Source organism: Cnephaeus nilssonii, assembly GCF_951640355.1.
Source record: "Cnephaeus nilssonii genome assembly, chromosome: 15".
In the NCBI taxonomy this organism is placed as follows: domain Eukaryota; kingdom Metazoa; phylum Chordata; class Mammalia; order Chiroptera; family Vespertilionidae; genus Cnephaeus; species Cnephaeus nilssonii.
Window position 1 is genome coordinate 33,130,381 of NC_137086.1, and position 18,613 is coordinate 33,148,993.

Consider the following 18,613-nt stretch of genomic DNA (forward strand, 5'->3'; position numbering starts at 1 on the left):
AGGCATATATTTAGTGTGCGAAGAGGCTCCTCCACACTCCACCAGGAACGGTGTACTTAGTTTCCAAAGGCATAATGTGTGTGTTGTGGTCTCAGTTTGAATCAAGGATGTGTCACCAATGTGTAAGAGAGGGAAATGTTGCCACAATTCTCTGTTCAGAGCCTTGAGGCTCTAGTGAAATATCACAGTGCTTGGTGAATCTGTCCTTCCTTCCTCCCTCCCTTCCTCTCATCCTTCCTTCCTTCTTCCTGTTTTGCAGGTATGCTTGACTGGGGGAGAAGGGGAGTATGTGTTTATTAGAATGTTATCATCTGCTATACGGTATCTGACTTTTTCAGTCATTAAAAAGTGAAACCAACATAGTTAACTTTTCTATACTTCTTCTTTATTATCTCTAAGATGCTGGAAACCTTAGTAGGAATTAGATGATCAAATGCTGTTATTTGTTTGTAAAGCAGTTAGTATATCATAATGGTCAGTAGACTGGTCTCTTGACTCCTTAGTCCTTTTGAAGCTCAGTCCCCCACCTACTAACTATGGTTAGTAATCCCAGCTCAAAGGGTGGTTGAGATGATTAAATGATTTTGTGTATGCGACATAAATGGTACATAAATAGTGCTCAGTAAATGACAAGGATGTTGTTTATCATTTCATTTACTAGAACTATGTCATGAAAATGTATGCAACCACCCACTCTGTGCACACACCCTATACCATTTATGACCAACTAGTGTAACATTAAAGGCCATGTCCGCACATCAGCACAGTCCTTGCTGATTGCTGAGCGCAAACTTGTGGCCATACTTGCTCTCACTCTCACATCCTGATCTCACCAACCAACAGGTCCCAGATACACTTTCATCCTGAAGCTGAGTTAAAATGAAGGGCAGCAGAAGCAACATAACATGACATGGCACAGAGAAAACCCTACAGAGGGTTAGTCTAACCTGCTCATTTTTCAAACTCGTGCTGTCCAATACGGTAGACACTAACCACAGGTGACTAGTGAGCCCTTGGAAGGCGGCCAATTTGAACTAAAATGTGCGATAAGTATAAAATATACACTAGATGTTGAAGACTTAGTACAAAAAACAATGTAAAATATCACATTAATACGTATGTATTGATTACACATTGAAATGATTATAGTTTAGATATGTTAGACATTAAAATTAATTTGTCTTTTTAAGGCTTTTAAAAATACATTTTTATTAATTTCAGAGAGGAAGAGAGAGAGAGAAACATTAATGATGAGAGAGAATCATTGATCGGCTGCCTCCAGCACACCCCCTACTGGGGATTGAGCCTGCAACCCACGCATGTGCCCTGACTAGGAATAGAACAGTGACCTCCTGGTTCATAGGTCAATGCTCCACCACTGAGCTATGCCAGCCGGGCTTAAAAATTTCTTTTTAATGTGGCTACTAGAAAATTTAAAGTTACATATAGGTTCATATTTATGGGTCACATCATGTTTTGGGGCAGTACTGTTTAAAAACAAAGCAAATCAGTCATAGAGATATGAGGTGACTTCCCTAAGATAGTTCAGCTTTCCTGGGCGACCACAGATGTGGTTCCATGTTGCCTAGTTTACATTGACTTCTCTCTCAACATGCAACCTCCTTTAGCTAAGAAATATTTTTTTTAGACTGTAGAATTGGGTCCCTGATGGCATGTGGGTCCCTGAAAATTGAGGTTTCTTTGAAAAACTGTCAGCACCTCCTCTGTGACTGGCTGTGCTTTTAATTTTTTTTATTTTTGTTATTGCACTGCCTGGGAGACTGTGCTGCTGTTATCCATTTCTTGCGACGGTTACAGAAATTGGTACTGTATCTAAAACAATTGCTGTTATTAACAGGTTAAGCTGCTGGGATGTTAAAATAAAGGCTGCCCAGCTTTAGTGCATTTTGTTGTAATCATCTCCCAGATGCCTTGTCGGAAATCAATTCAAGTTCAAAACTGGCTGGAATTGGGAGGTCAAGACTTTGGCAGACTAAATATTTTATCTTCTGTTCATGTCTGGAGCTTTTAAAGATGTGGACTAGGGGCTCTTTTCTCATACCCCATCTGGACAAAGATGATTGGCTTTGCCATTTTGCCCAGGTTAGGACAAGGTTAAAATCAATTATAATCAATTATTAAGAGTCTTCTGTGGCCGCATTGCTTAAAAGCGAATTTTAAAAGTTTCTCAGTTCTGAAACATGCATATCTTAGTTGCTGCTGGAGATGTTGTTATTCTAGAATGTCAAATATAGATGTTATCAGCACCAGGAGGAAATACACAGAATTTCTCCTTCTTGTTTCCTTGATACCTACGTTTCAGGACAATGAGAAAAACCTAAAGAGGCTGAGATAATCATCATTGCTGCACCAAGTTGAAAAATCTTGTTACCTTCTTCTATGTGTTAGACAACTAGAGCTATTTATAATGTAGGCACATTGTCAAATTATTTCCCAGGAATTTATTGAGAGGCTCTTTGCATTTCTTATGTGCTCATTTGCAATGTAAATGCACATATAAGTACTCGATCTAAGGTAGACTGAAAGAGACATAGGGTTCTAATTCCATAGTAATTTTGAGGCAAGCAAGATAAAGCCCTCCATTTTTAAATGAGGAAACTGAGGCTGGGAGAATGGAAACAACTCCCCCAATTCTTGCAGCTACCCCCCAGAGAGAATGGTAGCTCCTAGTTCCTACATTTAGGTTTGGTCCCTAAATGTCCAAATGAATCTTTTCCTTTTATGCAGCATTTTCATACACTAATAATTTTCTTCACAATGATTTGAGAAGAAAACCTATTCAAACAAAATGAATATCATTCTGAACCTTGGACCAAGCCATGAACTCAATAAACAGAATATAATTTTAAAGTGTTCTGAAAAGGGCACTTAGCTTTGTCCTTCATCTCATTTTCCATGAATGGAAGTCCTTTGTATTTTCAGGTTTCATACAGACCCAGTACCTGAGGGTTCAAAATGCTGCCAGAAAAATATTCCATTGTATTCATAGTCTGTTTAGAAGAAGAACTTTAGAAAATATACCAGAATTTCTCCAAAGACAGGTCCCCCCCCCACCCCCCAGCGATTGAATGAAGAACACAGACTATATGCTGAATTGATTTAGGATAAGTTCATCATTAGCAAGCACTATCATATATTTTCACACCCAGCTCCTCATCCTTATAACATGCTAACACAAAAGCAGAAAAACCTCAATATTTTTAATTTGAGGAAAGGAGACCCAGGGAATTCGGGTGGTAGCATATCTTTGAATTCTTTTTTTGTTTGTTTTTGTTTAATCTTTATTTTTGAAAGTCTTACATGTGTCCCTTTTTTTCCTCATTGACCCCTTCTAGCCCGCCCCCGCCCCCTGCCCTAGGCCTTCACCACACTATTATCTGTGTCCATGGATTGTGCATATACGCATACAAGTGCTTTGATTGATATCTTCCCACCCACCAGCATATCTTTGAATTCTAATCCTAGCCGCTCTCTCCATCAGCAAAATAAAGACCCGGTGGTGTACAGGAAGCTATCAATAAATCTTAACTATGACAATGATAACACATACTAATTATTATTATTCATAATGGTAGCAGCAACAGCAGCAGCCACAGAGATAATATGCATATTCTCTATTTCTAACATATGTTATTTTCCTTTGGATCTATATGTACCCATATGGGATAGAATTGCTTCAATGTCTGTTCAGATCAATAGTTCTGGATGAATTTTTCACGTTGGATTATTTCATGGCAACATCATTCATATGGCTGCACCCTTCAAACCTTTCTCTGTGTTGAAAGACGACATTGCTCATTTGGAGTGTTGGTTTGATTCTAAGAACAGTTTATTCACTGTGCAAGGACAACCTGATTTTGATGTTCCCAGGGTTAATTAATTGGTAGAATTTTTTACTCTTCCTTTCTGTGTTCAATCTAAGTTTTTAGCACAAGCTTTCAAAACCTTTGAAACCCAGCAGGCTGCATAATGTAGTGGTTACAGAATGTATAAGGGTTATGGAGCCAAATGGATGAGAAAGGTTTGTTCCTCTCTGGCAGCAACATAGGCAAATCAGTTCACCTATCTTAGCCTCTTGTTTCTTACATATAAAATAGAGACAATAACACTTACTTTCTAATATCATTTAAAGCTATCATTCAAAACCAACATAATGCAAGCAAAACTAAGCAAAATACTTAATGAGTGCTAAGTGATTGTTAGGTGGCACCTACTATTTTTATTTTGTACCTTAATACAACTCGCAAATGATGGTATTTATTTTAGGACAGTGAATAAACATTTAAGTTATATCCACTCATGGTGTCAGTCCACAAATATTTACTGACTGATTGATAACTTATATGTGCCAGACTCTTTGCCATTCTGGGAGGTGGAGGAAATAGTAAGAGAGATAGCCTTAAAAATGAGGCGGGGGCAGGTTAGAAGGGGTCAATGGGGAAGAAAAGGGAACATCTGTATTACTTTCAACAATAAAGATAATTTAAAAAAAATGAATGGTAGGGCCTGGCAGGTATTGCTCAGTGATTGAGCATCAACGCATGAACCAAGAAGTCACTGGTTCGATTCCAGGATTGTGGCCTCGATCCCAGTTGGGTGCATGCAGGGGGCAACTGATCAATGATGTTTCTCTCTCATCAATGTCTCTATCTCTCTATCCCTCTCTCTTCCTATCTCTCTAAAAAATCAATAAAAACATATTTAAAAAAACATTGCCAAGTTTCTGTTTAATAAAAAGAATGGTTAGGGGGGTCATGAGAGAGAAACAAATAAGTCAGCAATTTCAGCACATTGCATTGTCATTTCATTGCCCATTAATTCTCATTGGGCTTGGTAGCCTATTTGGCTTATCTCTCTGGAGCTATCAGCTCAGAAGACGAAGGTTTGTCATCTGTGGATTCCATGTACACATACTTTGCTTTGAAGTTGGGCAGGCCTTTGCCCTATGTTTACATAGCTCTTCCATCCAAACAACTCAAGCACTAAAAATTGGCTCAGGAACCTCCTGTGTAACTTCCTAGCTGAGAAGAGAAACTTAAAATGTACTCTACCTGCTAGAGTGTTGACATAGCAACAGGTAAAGAAGCTTGAGGAAAGGACTCTCCATTTTCAAAGGTACCCTGTGATGCCCTGCCCTTTATTTTTCCTAGCCTGGTATAGTTTCTTCGTAATTGGTTTTGCATCTGATAAGATGAACGTTGAACATTCACAGTATGTTTATTGTCTGTTGCCAATTACAAGCTATGGAACACCAGCAGGGCCTGCCATCCTTCCATTCAGTGCCAGCCTTCCCCCAATTCTGTTTGGATCTACTGGCTTAGCACCAGGCATGGAAGCATAGGAAGGGGTAATGGAGAATGAATAGCTCTGTGTAGTTTTCTTGGAGAAGAAAGTGTTTTTAAGGAATGAGTACTCTAGAAGACCCCTATTTTCTTTACCTTTGTGAAAGGAATGCCCTGTGCTTTAAATAATGATTCATGTGATATCCAATGAGTAAATGCAGAGATGAAAGCTTCTATTTATTCTGTACAGTGAACATAAAAATCTGGAAACAGCATCTGCTTCTCATTTAAATGTATTTTTTTCTAATTATTTAGATATATAGAGGCATCCAGCCAGGTTTCAATCAACAGCAAAAGTCTTGTGTTATCGAAACAAAACCTCATTCCTAAGCCACTGGTCATAACACTTAAAATGGCTTAAAGACCTCAACATGGTTTCAAATGCAACGTAATTGTAAGGCCTGGGTCATGAGCAATATTGGTTTTGGTTTTTAAATCAAGTCTGAAAGTGTGGAGAAATATGGGTAGAACTATATATTTCCCGATACAGAAAAACATCAGGTAATTTAACCTTGGTTCTGAGTCACCTCCCCACTTGAAGTATAAACCTGGGAATCAGGACTTCTGTCTCTCATTTCTAATGGAGAAGAATAAAGACCATTTGGTGTCTTTGGATGATTTGATAGTATTGATTAGTTATTTGAAGCACATGAAAGAATCCAGTGCCTTAAATATTAACCGGTAGAATTATGAATCTCTCAATGACATGACTCACAAAATTGAGGAATCTACAGTAAAGAAACATTGATTTTTCAGAAACTCTGTAGGTATTCACAGTTATACACAGGCGAGCAGATACACCATAACTTAGGAGATAAAGGAATTAGAAATGTTGAGGAATTGGGTCATGAGAACCATATTCTCTCAACAGCAGATATGGCTGTGGGAACCCCACCAGCAAGTCTGTAGCCACCTACATAGGTGGTCCCAAGGCCAAAAGGAAGATGGAAACAAACAAGAGCCTGAATAAGACAGAGGGAACTTCCCTGATTGCTTTAGAAATGGTATTTGCAAGGCACTGGTAGAAAAGGAAACTATTCCCAACTCGGTTAACCCCTTTCCTCCACCAGGACAAAGCTTCTAGATGCTCCTCTGCACAGCTCTGACTGAAGACTGCCTTTAAGGGGAAGTAACCACCTGTCTCCCAATTACTCTTGAAACCAAATTCTAGCTGATTAGGATGAGAGGCTGAAAGGATATTGATTTTGGGGAAACTGTATTTTCTATTGATTTTCAAATCTGTCTATTTATCTCTCTGGTTTGCCCACCATACCTATTTCAGTCCTGTTTTACTAGATCTCCAACCTACTGCACTCGTGACCCCCTGTGACATATGATAATTAAATTTGGGACAAGAGTTTAAATTTTTATATATTTTTTTATGATTTATAACCTGTCTAATTTCAAAAAGGATTTGAGGCAGCAAGAGTAAATGGCACTGGGAGTTACACAGATATTTTTACTTTGCATTTGGCCCATATTCTCTTAGACTGCATACATTTCCATAACTCTGAGCGAGAATCATATTTGGATGACCTTTTGTCCAGGGTTAAATTCACAGAATTGCAGGAGGTAGAAAATGGATTCCTCAGTATTTACAAAATAACCAGACGCACGTCTAAATGAATTAAATATTCTGCCCAGTCTTGGTAATGGTTCTGTTTATTATATTGTTTTATACTTACGATGTGTCCCTTGCTTAGGAGAGAGAGAAATGAAGGTGAGAAGACTTAAAGTACTTCTTGGATTGCTGTGTGACTTTGGACCAATTACTGACAACTCTGAGCTCTAGATTCATCATCCATTAAATGGAGGTAATAGACTAACAGTATCTCCATTGTATGGTTGTTGTGAAGATCAAATGATATAATATACATGCAAGAGCTTAGCAAACAATAAGTCACTGTGTATCATGCAGTCAGTATGGGTGAAGGCTGTATGTAGTTCAATCTCAGTGTCATCTGGTGAGAGAGGCCAGGCCTTAGTTCTCTGGGATGCTCTATGGAAAGTGCCTCATTGTGTTTGGCCTTTATTTACTGAATACATTTGAATGATCATTCTAAGAGCAGAGTCCTTCAATTTGATTTCACAATGGGGTGATGGGTGAGGTAGAAACTGCATTCTCAAATGCATTATCCAGGAAACAAAACCACTTTTTTTTAAATTTTAGTTTTATTTTTTTGGCATCTCACAGATTTTCATGTTTAATAAAGTAAATATGAACCCTTAATCCACATAAATAAACAAAAATACTCTTTGTGGGTCCTTTTAGTTTTTTCCAGAGTAAAAGTGTCATGAGTCCAAAAAGTGAGAAAACCACTGTGGTTTATCCCCAGCCATGATTGGTCCATTTCTTACTCTGACCTCATAAGGCACCACTGTGATGGAATTACAAACCACTCCTATATAAGGCCCTGGTTGGGCTGAGGTTTTTGTCCGTTAGAGCCCAGGAAGCTGATTTGTAGTGGCCTGTTGGACTTGGACGCGTTAACTTATTTTCTTTTTCTTTAAGTCACGATGTCTGATGACTTTGCAGCCATCTCTGCCAATGAGGAATGCCATGTTGGTGTTTATATCCTCCTGAACACCATTGGCAAGGGATGTTTTGCAAAGGTGAGGTTGGCCCGGCACACTTTGACTGGTACAGATGTAGCTGTGAAATCTTTTAAAAGGCAGGACTCCTCTGAAGATTTTAGAGAAGTTAACTGTCTTAAGAGCTATTAAATCACCCCTTTTTCCTGAGAGGTGCTAGCCCCTTCCAGAAGGCACAGCTCAGGAAAAGGAAAAAAACAAAATCACTTTTTAAAAGTGACTCATCTTTAATATTCCATAACAAGTTTGAAATACTTCATCCATTCATTTTTAAAGAAATTCTTAATTGAGAATATAAACCGCTTTGGAGAGGCAATCACGACCTGGAAAATTAAATGGAGTACTATACAAATAGGCTTTTGTCTGGCTGGAGGTTTTAGCTTATTCACGATGTGCCTTTAGGTTATCTTTATCTGAGCAACACATGCTCCCTTTCCCCTACCCCATTGACAGTGTGTATTTTGAGGGGGTCAATATATGCTGAACTTGGAAAACAGGTCTCCATATGTTGCTTTTTTTCTGGTATGTATTACAAAATCTTTCTGACGTTTTTATTCTAGAAAACACTAATTACTTTTATCATTCTTCAACACCCTTCGTCTTCTCACTTCATCTGTCTACTACTGTCTACCCAGCTTTATTTTTTTTTGTGGGCCACACAAATATGTTGTGAATGAGTGAAGTGTCAGCCCACTTCCAGCCCTTGTCCATGAAACAACCTTCACCCAAGTCCAGAGAAAGTACCCTCTTCTCTTGATGCCTTTACAGTCATTGTCTCCATAATATAGCACCCTAGGAAATAGGTTCTTTTCTCTTTGCTTTAAAAGTGTCTTGTTCCACCTCCTTAGACCCCAACTGTGTTACAAGTTATGTGAAGAGTGCAGACTTCTAAGTTAGATGAACTTAGAGGAAACCCCTAGTTCTGCCATTTTCAACTTGTCGCACCTGAGCCACCTGGGGAATGATCATTTTAATCAAATCATATGGATATTGAAAGAGGTAAAACAGACAGTTTATATGACGCATAAAGCACATAATAAGAGCTCATTAAATTCTTGTACAAAGATTAATTCATTGATTCTTCTCTAGACTGAGCTTTCTCGTGTAGGTGAGGAGAAAGAGAAAAACCTTTTTTTCCCCCCCTAACTAATGACACATTTCTCCACCCCACCCCCAAATTCATGACCCTTAGTTTAAGTGTCACTGAAGATCCTGTGAACTTTCAATTGGTTTCAGTCTTGCAGCTTTATCAAATGTCATTGCTTTCATTTTAATATTTCTTAACAAACATTAATTGAGCTCTTATTATGTGACACATATTTTCCTAGACACAATCAGGAAAAGGTCTATTAACATCCAAAACCTCTGTCTGCACATTTGTGAAATACTTTTTTAAGCCTGCGTTGAAATAATACTCCTCCCTTCCTTCCCCCTATACATATATCACTTAAAAAATTTAGCGTGGGCAGGGGAAGAAAGTCTATAAAGAGAGAACTCAATAGATTTCAGCTTTCTAGATCACTTTCAGCAGGCTAAGCACCTAGGCTAAATGATACTGTTTGTGCAAGGTGTAAGTCAGGTCCCACATTTCATCCTGCAACATTAACTTATTTTTGTACCCAAGTCACCATGCCTAACTTTACATCATTCGAGCCCCTTTGCTTTCATTTTATTAGATATGGATCCACCATTTTAACTCATAACTTCTAGTTTCCCCTATTTTATTTTTCCACATGCAATCCATTTAGTTATGAAACAATTGATTCAAAGGCAATATTTTGCTAGCCTAACAATATTAACAGTCTACTGCCAAAGACTCCTGACTAATTTTATCTTTTCAAAGGACACAGTATTCATGTAGTTTTCTAATCAAGATAGAGACACTTATTTAGACTTAAAAGATAAGAAAAAACAAAAGGCTAAACAACTTTGCATTGATGATACCAAAAGCTCAATAATTGTCTCTTCCCACTTACCTGGTATAGTAACAAATAGCCATCAGTTTCTTATCGATTTTAGTAGTTTCACAGAACTTACAAGTTGAGAAATACTGTGTAGTCACTTGTTCCACAAACTGAGGTCCATGGGCCCGCAGCAGCTGCATAACATGGGAACTTGATAGGAATGCAAACTCTCGGGCCCACTCCGGGCCAACCGAATCAGAATCTGTATTTTAACAGAATCCTCAGGTGATCTGTAAGCCCCTTAAGGTTTTTGAAGTGCCACTCTAATTTACCTACACCTCTGCCCTCCCTTTAAGAGATGAAAAAGTTCAAACTCAGACTTACGCGAAGCTAAGACTTGAATCTTAGCCCCCAGTCTCTAAGTTCACTGCTCTCTTCTGTGCTCAGGGCTGCCTCCGCAGCTGCCTAATTCTTAAGCTGGAAGTAAGTGGCTATTGCCCAATTGCTCACTACAGGTCTGTCCTTGTCTTGCCTTACTTTCCTAGCTGAGGTTTGGTGGCCTAGACAAGTAGACTTCAAGTTTAGAGAATGACTTTCTCTTTAACACCCATTTCTCTGGTGTGGTGAGCCATTTGGCTAAACATCCAATATTGCATAAAGCCTCTGAAATAATAATGAACACTTAATAAGGCCAGAATCCTTTTATTACCCTTTCCGTTGTCAGCATCTACGATAGGAATTTTACCATCTGACAATCTTTCCCTATCTCCCAGCTCACGATTGTATAGTACATCTCCACTCATACAAGGAGGATTGAAAAGGCTGAGCCAAACCCTGTTAACAAAACAGTCCCCTGAAGGGCTATAATATTGCTCAGTGGTAATATCATCCCTATGCATTTTATCTTGTACATGAAATCTGGGCTAATTATCATTTTCTCTTACAGTACATTTTAGACCATTGTGTTTTTGTGTCCCTGCCTAGTTCATTAAGCAGGGTTTTACAGCTCCTCCAGTAACAGGATTGCTATTGACACTTTCATTAGGCCCATAATTCAAATGCTTGTCTGCCTTCCAAATGGAAGCCTCTCAGTCCAGAACCACAATCTGGCCACCGACCGTATGTTGGCTTTTAGAACTGTCATAAACTCATCATCACATTCAAGTTCTCAAAGGGTCAAAATCTGCTTTCTTGGTGAACTGTCTCCATCCAACAAACAGTGAATGTTTTCTCCAAGAATAGTCAGCCAAGCGTTCTCTGTGGCTCTCTTAAAAACTCTTCCAAAGAGTTCTCAGTATAGTGGGACTGTAACACAAATAATCATTGTCTGTATTTAAATACTAATTTTCTGGTGCATTCACTCATTCATCCATTCATTTTGTTACTTCACCATTTAATACCAGTATACCTAATATTATGGCAGATGCTGGAATGATTTAATGGTGAATAGGATGGTCTCTGCCTTGGAGTATCTCATAGTTTAGTAGGTGTGTATATAAATCACTATACAATTGAGAGGAATGTGAAAATTTTTCCCCACTAGGATGCCAGCAATTGGAATGGCTATCAGTGTACATAGCTGTGCTCTAACTAATGGTTGTTATTAACACTGTTTTCTCACCAATGACTCAAATGGAAATAGTGTCAATCAGCCTAAATAAAACTGCTTTTATGTATGAAATAGATCATAGACTATAACTTAGGAGTAGATGAAACAGAGGCCCCAGAAATGACTCTTTTTTAAAAATTTTTAAAAAGTATATTTTATTGATTTTTACAGAGAAAGGGAGAGGGATAGAGAGTTAGAAACATCTATGAGAGAGAAACATCGATCAGCTGCCTCCTGCACGCCCGGTTGCCGGCACATCGCCTTGACCGGAATCAAACCGGGGACCCTTCAATCCACAGGCCGACGCTCTCTCCACTGAGCCAAACCAGTTACAGCCCAGAAATGACTCTTACGGATAAGAGAGGGAAAGTGGGGCTGGATCAGAAAGCCAGTCATTGCTCTAGTGATGGTGATAAATAGTCTTTGCTTTTATATTTGCATTTTGTTTTTCTTTCTGGCAAGTTTCATGGAAAGGTTAAATGCAAATATTTGATTTAGTTGACACTAAAGCCTTTTAGGAGTGCTACTAGACCCAGAAAGTTCTGCTTTTAACTTTTGGGGAAGTAACACTCTGGACCTTAGTGAAGAAGCAGGAAATCTAAGCAGACTTTTGAAGCTTCAGTGAGGAGTGGAGGTCTCCAACCTTTACAAATTACCTTTAGCTATTTAATTGAACATACAAGTGTAGACCATATATTTCAATGTACAGTTAATTGTGTTTGATTTAAAAGGCTGCTGCTTTGCTTTCTGGCCAAAGAACAGAAAAAAAAAATTGTTTGGGGCTAGTTTTCACCTTCCTTATATCATTGCCTTTAAAATCAAAGCAAGAGAGGAAGAAATGGAAAAAGCGAAAGTATACCTGAACACACACACTGGATTACCCACTTCATTTGGTTGACTCCAACCATTCTCCTAGCTGGATTCCTCAAATAGGCAGACCCTTTGCTGGAATGAACTCAGACCATTTAAGCAGAAGAAGGATGCAAAGCTGGACTCTATCGCTGATTGGGATAGCGTGGCTTCAATTTGCAGTAATACTGCCGTGGTGTTAGAAAATGACTTCAGCATTCTTCCAACGCATTTCATTCTACTGCGCGCCTTCATAAACATGTCCAATTGCATGATGGAGGTCAACGACAATGTAGGGTTTAGAAATTGTTGCTTGGAAATCACACTCACTTAAATACCTGAATCTGTCCATCAGCCAAGCCATCGCGTGTTCCAAGCCTGTGCAGAAGAGTGATTTGCAATCTCCTTGCTTTTCATTTCAAGTAGCATCACTCACTTTAAGCCAGATATTCAGGCCTCTTCAGAAGCCTCGGGGTGAAGGACAAGTAAGAAGAAGCTTATCAAATCTTTCACAACGGTGGCTGCTTTTCCTGCATCAAACTTGTTCCATCCTTCTCTGGTATTTTATTTAAAAACCACACATTTTTCCCTTTCATGTGACAAATAATAGGGATTTTGCCACATAAATCCATGATCCTTATGGCTCTTTTGTGGTGCTACACAGTTACTAGATCACCCTCCAGGTTGAAAACTGGGGCAGAATTTCTGGGGTTGGAAAAGAGGACATAATGTTTATTTTTTGCAGATTCTTTCCCTTTGAATTATCTTCTCTTCTATAAGATCAGCCTGCATAACTAAATTCTGTGTTGTTGTTTTTTCTTTTCCACTTACAGGGACTCACCAATTTGGGCTTCTTCCAGAGCTGAAAACTGGTTACAAATATGAAACAGATTTCACTACTGGACTTGAACTCCACATAAAAAAACAACAAGATTCTCAAAATAATTGAAAAAGATCTTCACCAAAGAGAAGATGCAGTGTGAATGGCAGGGAATCAAGGAAGTAAGAGGTAAATTACTAGTGAAAACATGGCTGCTGTGTGGGCAGGTATATAGGAAATATGCTTGTAGGCTAAAGGTAGCATCTTTCTCAGTGGAGGGTCGGGAGAGGGAAGATTGTTTTTGATTAGCAGCACATACTGGATGACCCAGGCTCTTCTTTCCCTGCATCTGTCTGTCTGGCTATTCATTATAGAAACATTGAGAAATGCTGGATACTTTATAAAGACATCATTTGAGGGGAGGGATGTGCTTAGTAAAGGAAACAACTTTCCCGGTGAACACTCGTGGGGAACATTTGGCAAATTATTGTTCTTCAGAAATTGTGCAACCCCATCTTGAAAACCTATATCCCGGATGACAAGAGATCAAATCAGGTGCAAAGATACTCTGTTTATCTTGATGCTGGGGGAAAAGGAAAGTGGGGTGGGCCCCCTAGAATATACAAAGATCATCTAGGGTAGGCATCTGCCATTTTAGCTTTCCTGGTATGAAAAAGGTTGTTGTTGGTGGGGGGGTGGGGGGGTAAATATATGAATGGAGTGTTCTTTGTCTTTTTTTCTTTTCTGGCCTATAAAATAGTTTAGTGGATTCATCCATTCTGTCCTGACAGGAAGCTTCTGTGAGTTGCCAGATTTGTGTTTTGGGCTTTTGTGACATAGAATCTGATGAGTAGGGAAAGGATAGAAGGCCAAAAATCCCTGGTGACCTATTCCCATGAGGAAAATGGTGAGCTTGGAACATAGTAATGAAAGGCATTCAGTCTCCCAGGAAAAGGGCCAGAGTGAGGTGGGTGTGGTACCTGAGCTGTGAATGTGAGAGACTGTGTTTGAGTGAGAGTGCAGCAGGAGGATTTGTGGAGTTGTTGGGAGTGATTTTGAGAGGGGCAATGGAGCTTGAACTTGGAGCATCTGAGCTCCTGGAGTGAACTATTCGAGAAGGGCTGGGATTAGAAAATAAGAGATGGGAGGTGTTAATAGTTATTACCGTGGGCCGTATTCTTGAATCTCTTTTATTGCTTCAATGAATGAGTGAAGGGTTGAATGTAAGTTTGGGTCTGAACTCAGCCTTTGATAAAGTTTCACACATAAAGCAAATACTCCACTGGGTATCTAGGCCATGGTATTCCTTTAAAATAAATCACAGTGTCTTCTCAATCCCATGCCTCCACTCAAGCACTAGATATTCAGTTCTCTTCATAGGATCTAGTTTGAAAAGAGCAGATCTGAGAAGGGGTGTCCTGAGCTTTAGCCCTGGGGAACCACTCACTAGCTTCAGGACCCCAGAACACTCATCTGAGGTAATGATGGGTGCTAGTTGTGGAGTCATGCAGAGTTTGTACAAGTTCTATAATCTTCATTAGGCATTATTTCCTGCTTCTGTAATGTTGAGGCATCAGGAGAATCTCCCTCATGGGATTTTTAATAAGACAATGTATGTGAAGCTTCCCAGTGATGAGTTCAATAAATATTAGTCACTACTATTATAGTTGCTATTATTATTATTGATGATGGTGGCATCATTCATTCCTGGCCCTCAGTTCCTTCATCTTTAACTTGAGAGGATATAATAAAATGTTCTCTATGTTCCGTTCAAGATCTAAAAATAATTCCTATACTTCCCGAGCTTAGGAACACCAACCGCAGGAAACAGGCAGTAGGCCATGAGAGGACTCCTTTTGCCCTACATCTCTTGGAAATATTTGGGTTCTTTTAAAATGCTACCCCCTGGAGAGGGCCCGAGATTTCCTTTAACCTGTGCTTCACCAACTTTAGCATCTTCCTCAGCACGACTTGTACACCTACAGAGTAAGAAAAAAAGAGTTGGAGTTCTCCTTCCACCTGTAAACTCTACTTGAACTATCTGTGCTTTACCTTCTGTGTATGGAAACACCAGTTAGCAGTTCTGCCTTTTCCTAAGAACATGGATAGCTGCAAAGCATATTTTCCTTTCTCCTCCACTCCTGGTCTTCCTTCTTCTTTTAAGGGCATCACAACCTAATTCTTCTGGGATATGAAACAGACCATCCCTTCCAAAGATTCTTGAGCTCTTTTTCCTTCCCCGCCCCCACCCCCTTGATAGCCTCTTGCCCACAGAAATGTAATACCAACAGAATTGTTGATTGGTTCGAGAATATATCACAGTCCCTAAATACATGAAATTAAAAAAAGAAAGAAAGAAAAGAAATCAACATTGTTCTGAAAGGAAGGTAGTTAAAATTCAGAAAGAGAGATTCTTTAATTAACTTAATAAAATTACTAATGGAAGCATTTTAACTGCTAAATTTAATTTACTTGTCAAGATATCAGGCTACAAAGAGGAGGGAAGAGTAGGAACTCTGCTTTCCATTATGATGTACTCTATTATAGAATAAATTTGCTTAAAATGAAATATATCACCAAAAGCCATCAATGACATCTTAATTTGGAACAGCCAGTTGAAAAGTAATTAGACTATGGAGCAATCAGTTCTAGTAAATCAGTGTTTCCCTTTACATAAACATACCTTTTTTTCTTCTATTTATATGTAGGGAAGACTTTCAGGTAGTAGGCAGGCAAAGACTCTGATTCTTTTTGGCTGCCGGTATTTTTACTTTACATTACCAAGCTGTCAAAACAAAATGTTTTATGATGGGATTAAACAATGTATCAGTATCTGATTTGATTTAGTGTTTATATTTATACTAGAGGCCCGATACACAAATTCATGCACCGGTGGGGTCCCTTGGCCTGGCCTGCACCCTCTTGCAATCTGGGACCCCTCAGGGGATGTTGGAAAGCCAGTTTAGGCCCAATCCCCACAGGCCAGGCCAAGGGACCCCACTGGTGCATGAATAAGTTCACAAAGTCTGCAGTATGCATATCAGATCTTTGGTTAATCTCTTCCCGCCCTCCCCCTCCCCTTCCCTCTGAGATTCATCAGTTTGTTCCATGTTTCCATGCCTGTGCATTGAGCATCTGCCCCCTGGTGGTCAGTGTACATCATAGCTACCAGTCGAATGGTTGAACGGTTGAATGGTCGCTTAGGCTTTTATATATATAGATGTTGAACTGAGGAGAGTTTACTTATCATAAGGGTTTAAAAGATTTACATTTGTCTGCTTCTTACTGCCAAAATGCTTTCCAGACACTGGCAGCCCTGACACCCATCTTCAAGGAATGAGGCTAAGTTAACATCAAACAAGAGCCCTGCTTCTCCCTGCCAGGTGCCTCCTACCTCATGTAAATAAAGGTGGAGAATGAGATGTGGATGAGGGATAGAGATGGGAGGAGTTAAAGTTATCCTTTTTTTTTTCAGTGTCTGACAGTTCACCATTAGGAATTGCTCAAAATGTAACTGACCTTCCTAGAGGTGTGTGTGTTTGTTTATTATTATAAAAACTCATAAGGGGGATAGGTGAAACAGAAAATGTATATTTCACCTGATTTTAAAAAGTTAACATAATTTAGCTAAGCGGTGTCAAAAATCCAGCTACCAAACTTCTTCATATTAGGACACTCTCTCGTATGTCTTTTCTGATCACCTCACTACACCTCTGAAGAAGACATTTGCATCTTAAATTTTCAGACATGGAAATGGAGCTCCGAGAGGTGAAGTGACTCGTGGAGAAGGCTGAGGTAGTTAACAAGAGAGCTGGGGCTAGAAAGAGGGCTTCTGGGTTCCTGGTATCTTTTCCACAACATCTGCTTCTGATGATGGAATCCCATCTGTACTATGCCAAGGGGAAGAGGTGTGAGAAACATAACTAGAGGAGATATCAATCACTCAGCAAAATATTTATGAAGGACTTCATTCAGATATTAGGGGAGTCACCATTGTCATCAGCCCTGGAAAATCAGAAAGGATGATGAATTATGCCAAAGAGAACATTAACTCAGAAGATAGAGACTGCCGTGCAATGTCATGCTTATGCTAGTGTGTATTATTCTGGAGTGGGAGAGAATGAAATGAGAGAGGAAGATAAAGGACAGTTTTATAGGGAGCCGAACAAGCCACACCTTTTTATAAAGGGAGAAATGTGGGGACACCTCTGAAACACAGTCCTAGGAGCTGCCAGTATGCAAATCACCAAACAGTATGCAAATGACCTCACCCTGGTAGAGTCAATCATTTCCATTCTCTCCACTGCCTATTTAGGAATGTGATCATTGATAACAACACTACCAGGTACTATTCCTAGTTGAAAAACACATTGGGAGGAAATGTAATACCTATGATGCCATGGGAGTAAGTATTAACATTCATAAGTGTAGATAGGTGTGAAGTAGCCAAGACAATATAATTAAAGTGCAAAAGCGAGCTCTGTTGCACTGGTACAGTGAGAGAAATTGCAGGGCCCCTCTGGTTCTTGAATTCTAGTGAAAATGCAGTCTGTCATCCCCAATGGCTGCTCAGGATCCGTGTATAACAGAACAATTGCCCTGGGAGTGGAGAAGGCAGGAACTGGATAAAAATAGACAAAACAACTCAAGTTAGTGAGGACAAGATAAGGAGCCCGAAAGTGGGAAATGAGATATAGTAAAGGAGGTTAGATGAAGTAAGGAGGTCTTTTATAAACGTATCAAGGAAAAAAAGTGATCCTCAAGAGAAAAAAGACCAGTGAATAAATGAGAAGAGGAGGGTGTGAAATTAATGATGGCTGAGATATTGACCTCCTGCTTTAAGTCAGTTTTTAGGAGAAAAATGAGGAGAAAATTTAGACAGCTGTAAGATAATAATGACTTTTAAAAATAGGTATCGACAAAGAGGACAAGGGGAAATTTAGAAAAAAAAAATTAACCATTGTGGCATATACAGATTGTAAATTTTAGATAATATGCTTCCTAAGGAATTGGATTTCCTGTCTACTAACTAGGCACAGATATGGAAGAAGAACAATACAAACTAAAAAAAAGTCATAAATTCCTCAAAACAAATGTGTTGTATATAACAATAAAATAATAGTAGGGACAGGTTTGGGGATGTTGTGTGTAAATTTTAGACATATTTGGTTATGCCTATGTGGCAATTACAATTTTTAGAAAATTGGGGAGAACTTTCATCTTTTATTCAGAGACAAAGGAAATAAACACCACATCCCATATAACTAATGTGTGTTGTGGATAGTGTAAAAGTACAAGAGAGACTCATTTTCCCATGGGAGAAAATTCAAAAAAAGACACAGTACCTAAAACATCATGTTTGTATGAAAAGATTAAAATATATACATAATATTGGAAAACAGAGTACAATGAAAAAATTAATCTGAAAGGAAGTTTTAGATTCTAGTGAAATTTTCAAGTTAAATTCTCAAAATCC

At 39.0% G+C, this 18,613-nt stretch overlaps 1 protein-coding gene across 4 annotated transcripts in view; it reads left to right on the forward strand.

Moving 5' to 3' along the window:
* The window catches only part of LOC307111548 (uncharacterized protein), a 688,174-nt gene that overhangs the window by 472,596 nt on the left and 196,965 nt on the right, over positions 1-18,613 (forward strand). For all 4 annotated transcript variants that reach the window (XR_013814598.1, XR_013814599.1, XR_013814600.1 and 1 more), the window contains exon 6: positions 13,151-13,326. Coding sequence is in view for 1 of the 4 variants with exons in the window: in XM_079791563.1 (XP_079647689.1) it covers positions 13,290-13,326 (37 nt within the window). In the remaining 3 variants the exon portion in view is untranslated. The remainder of the gene's footprint in view (positions 1-13,150; positions 13,327-18,613) is intronic.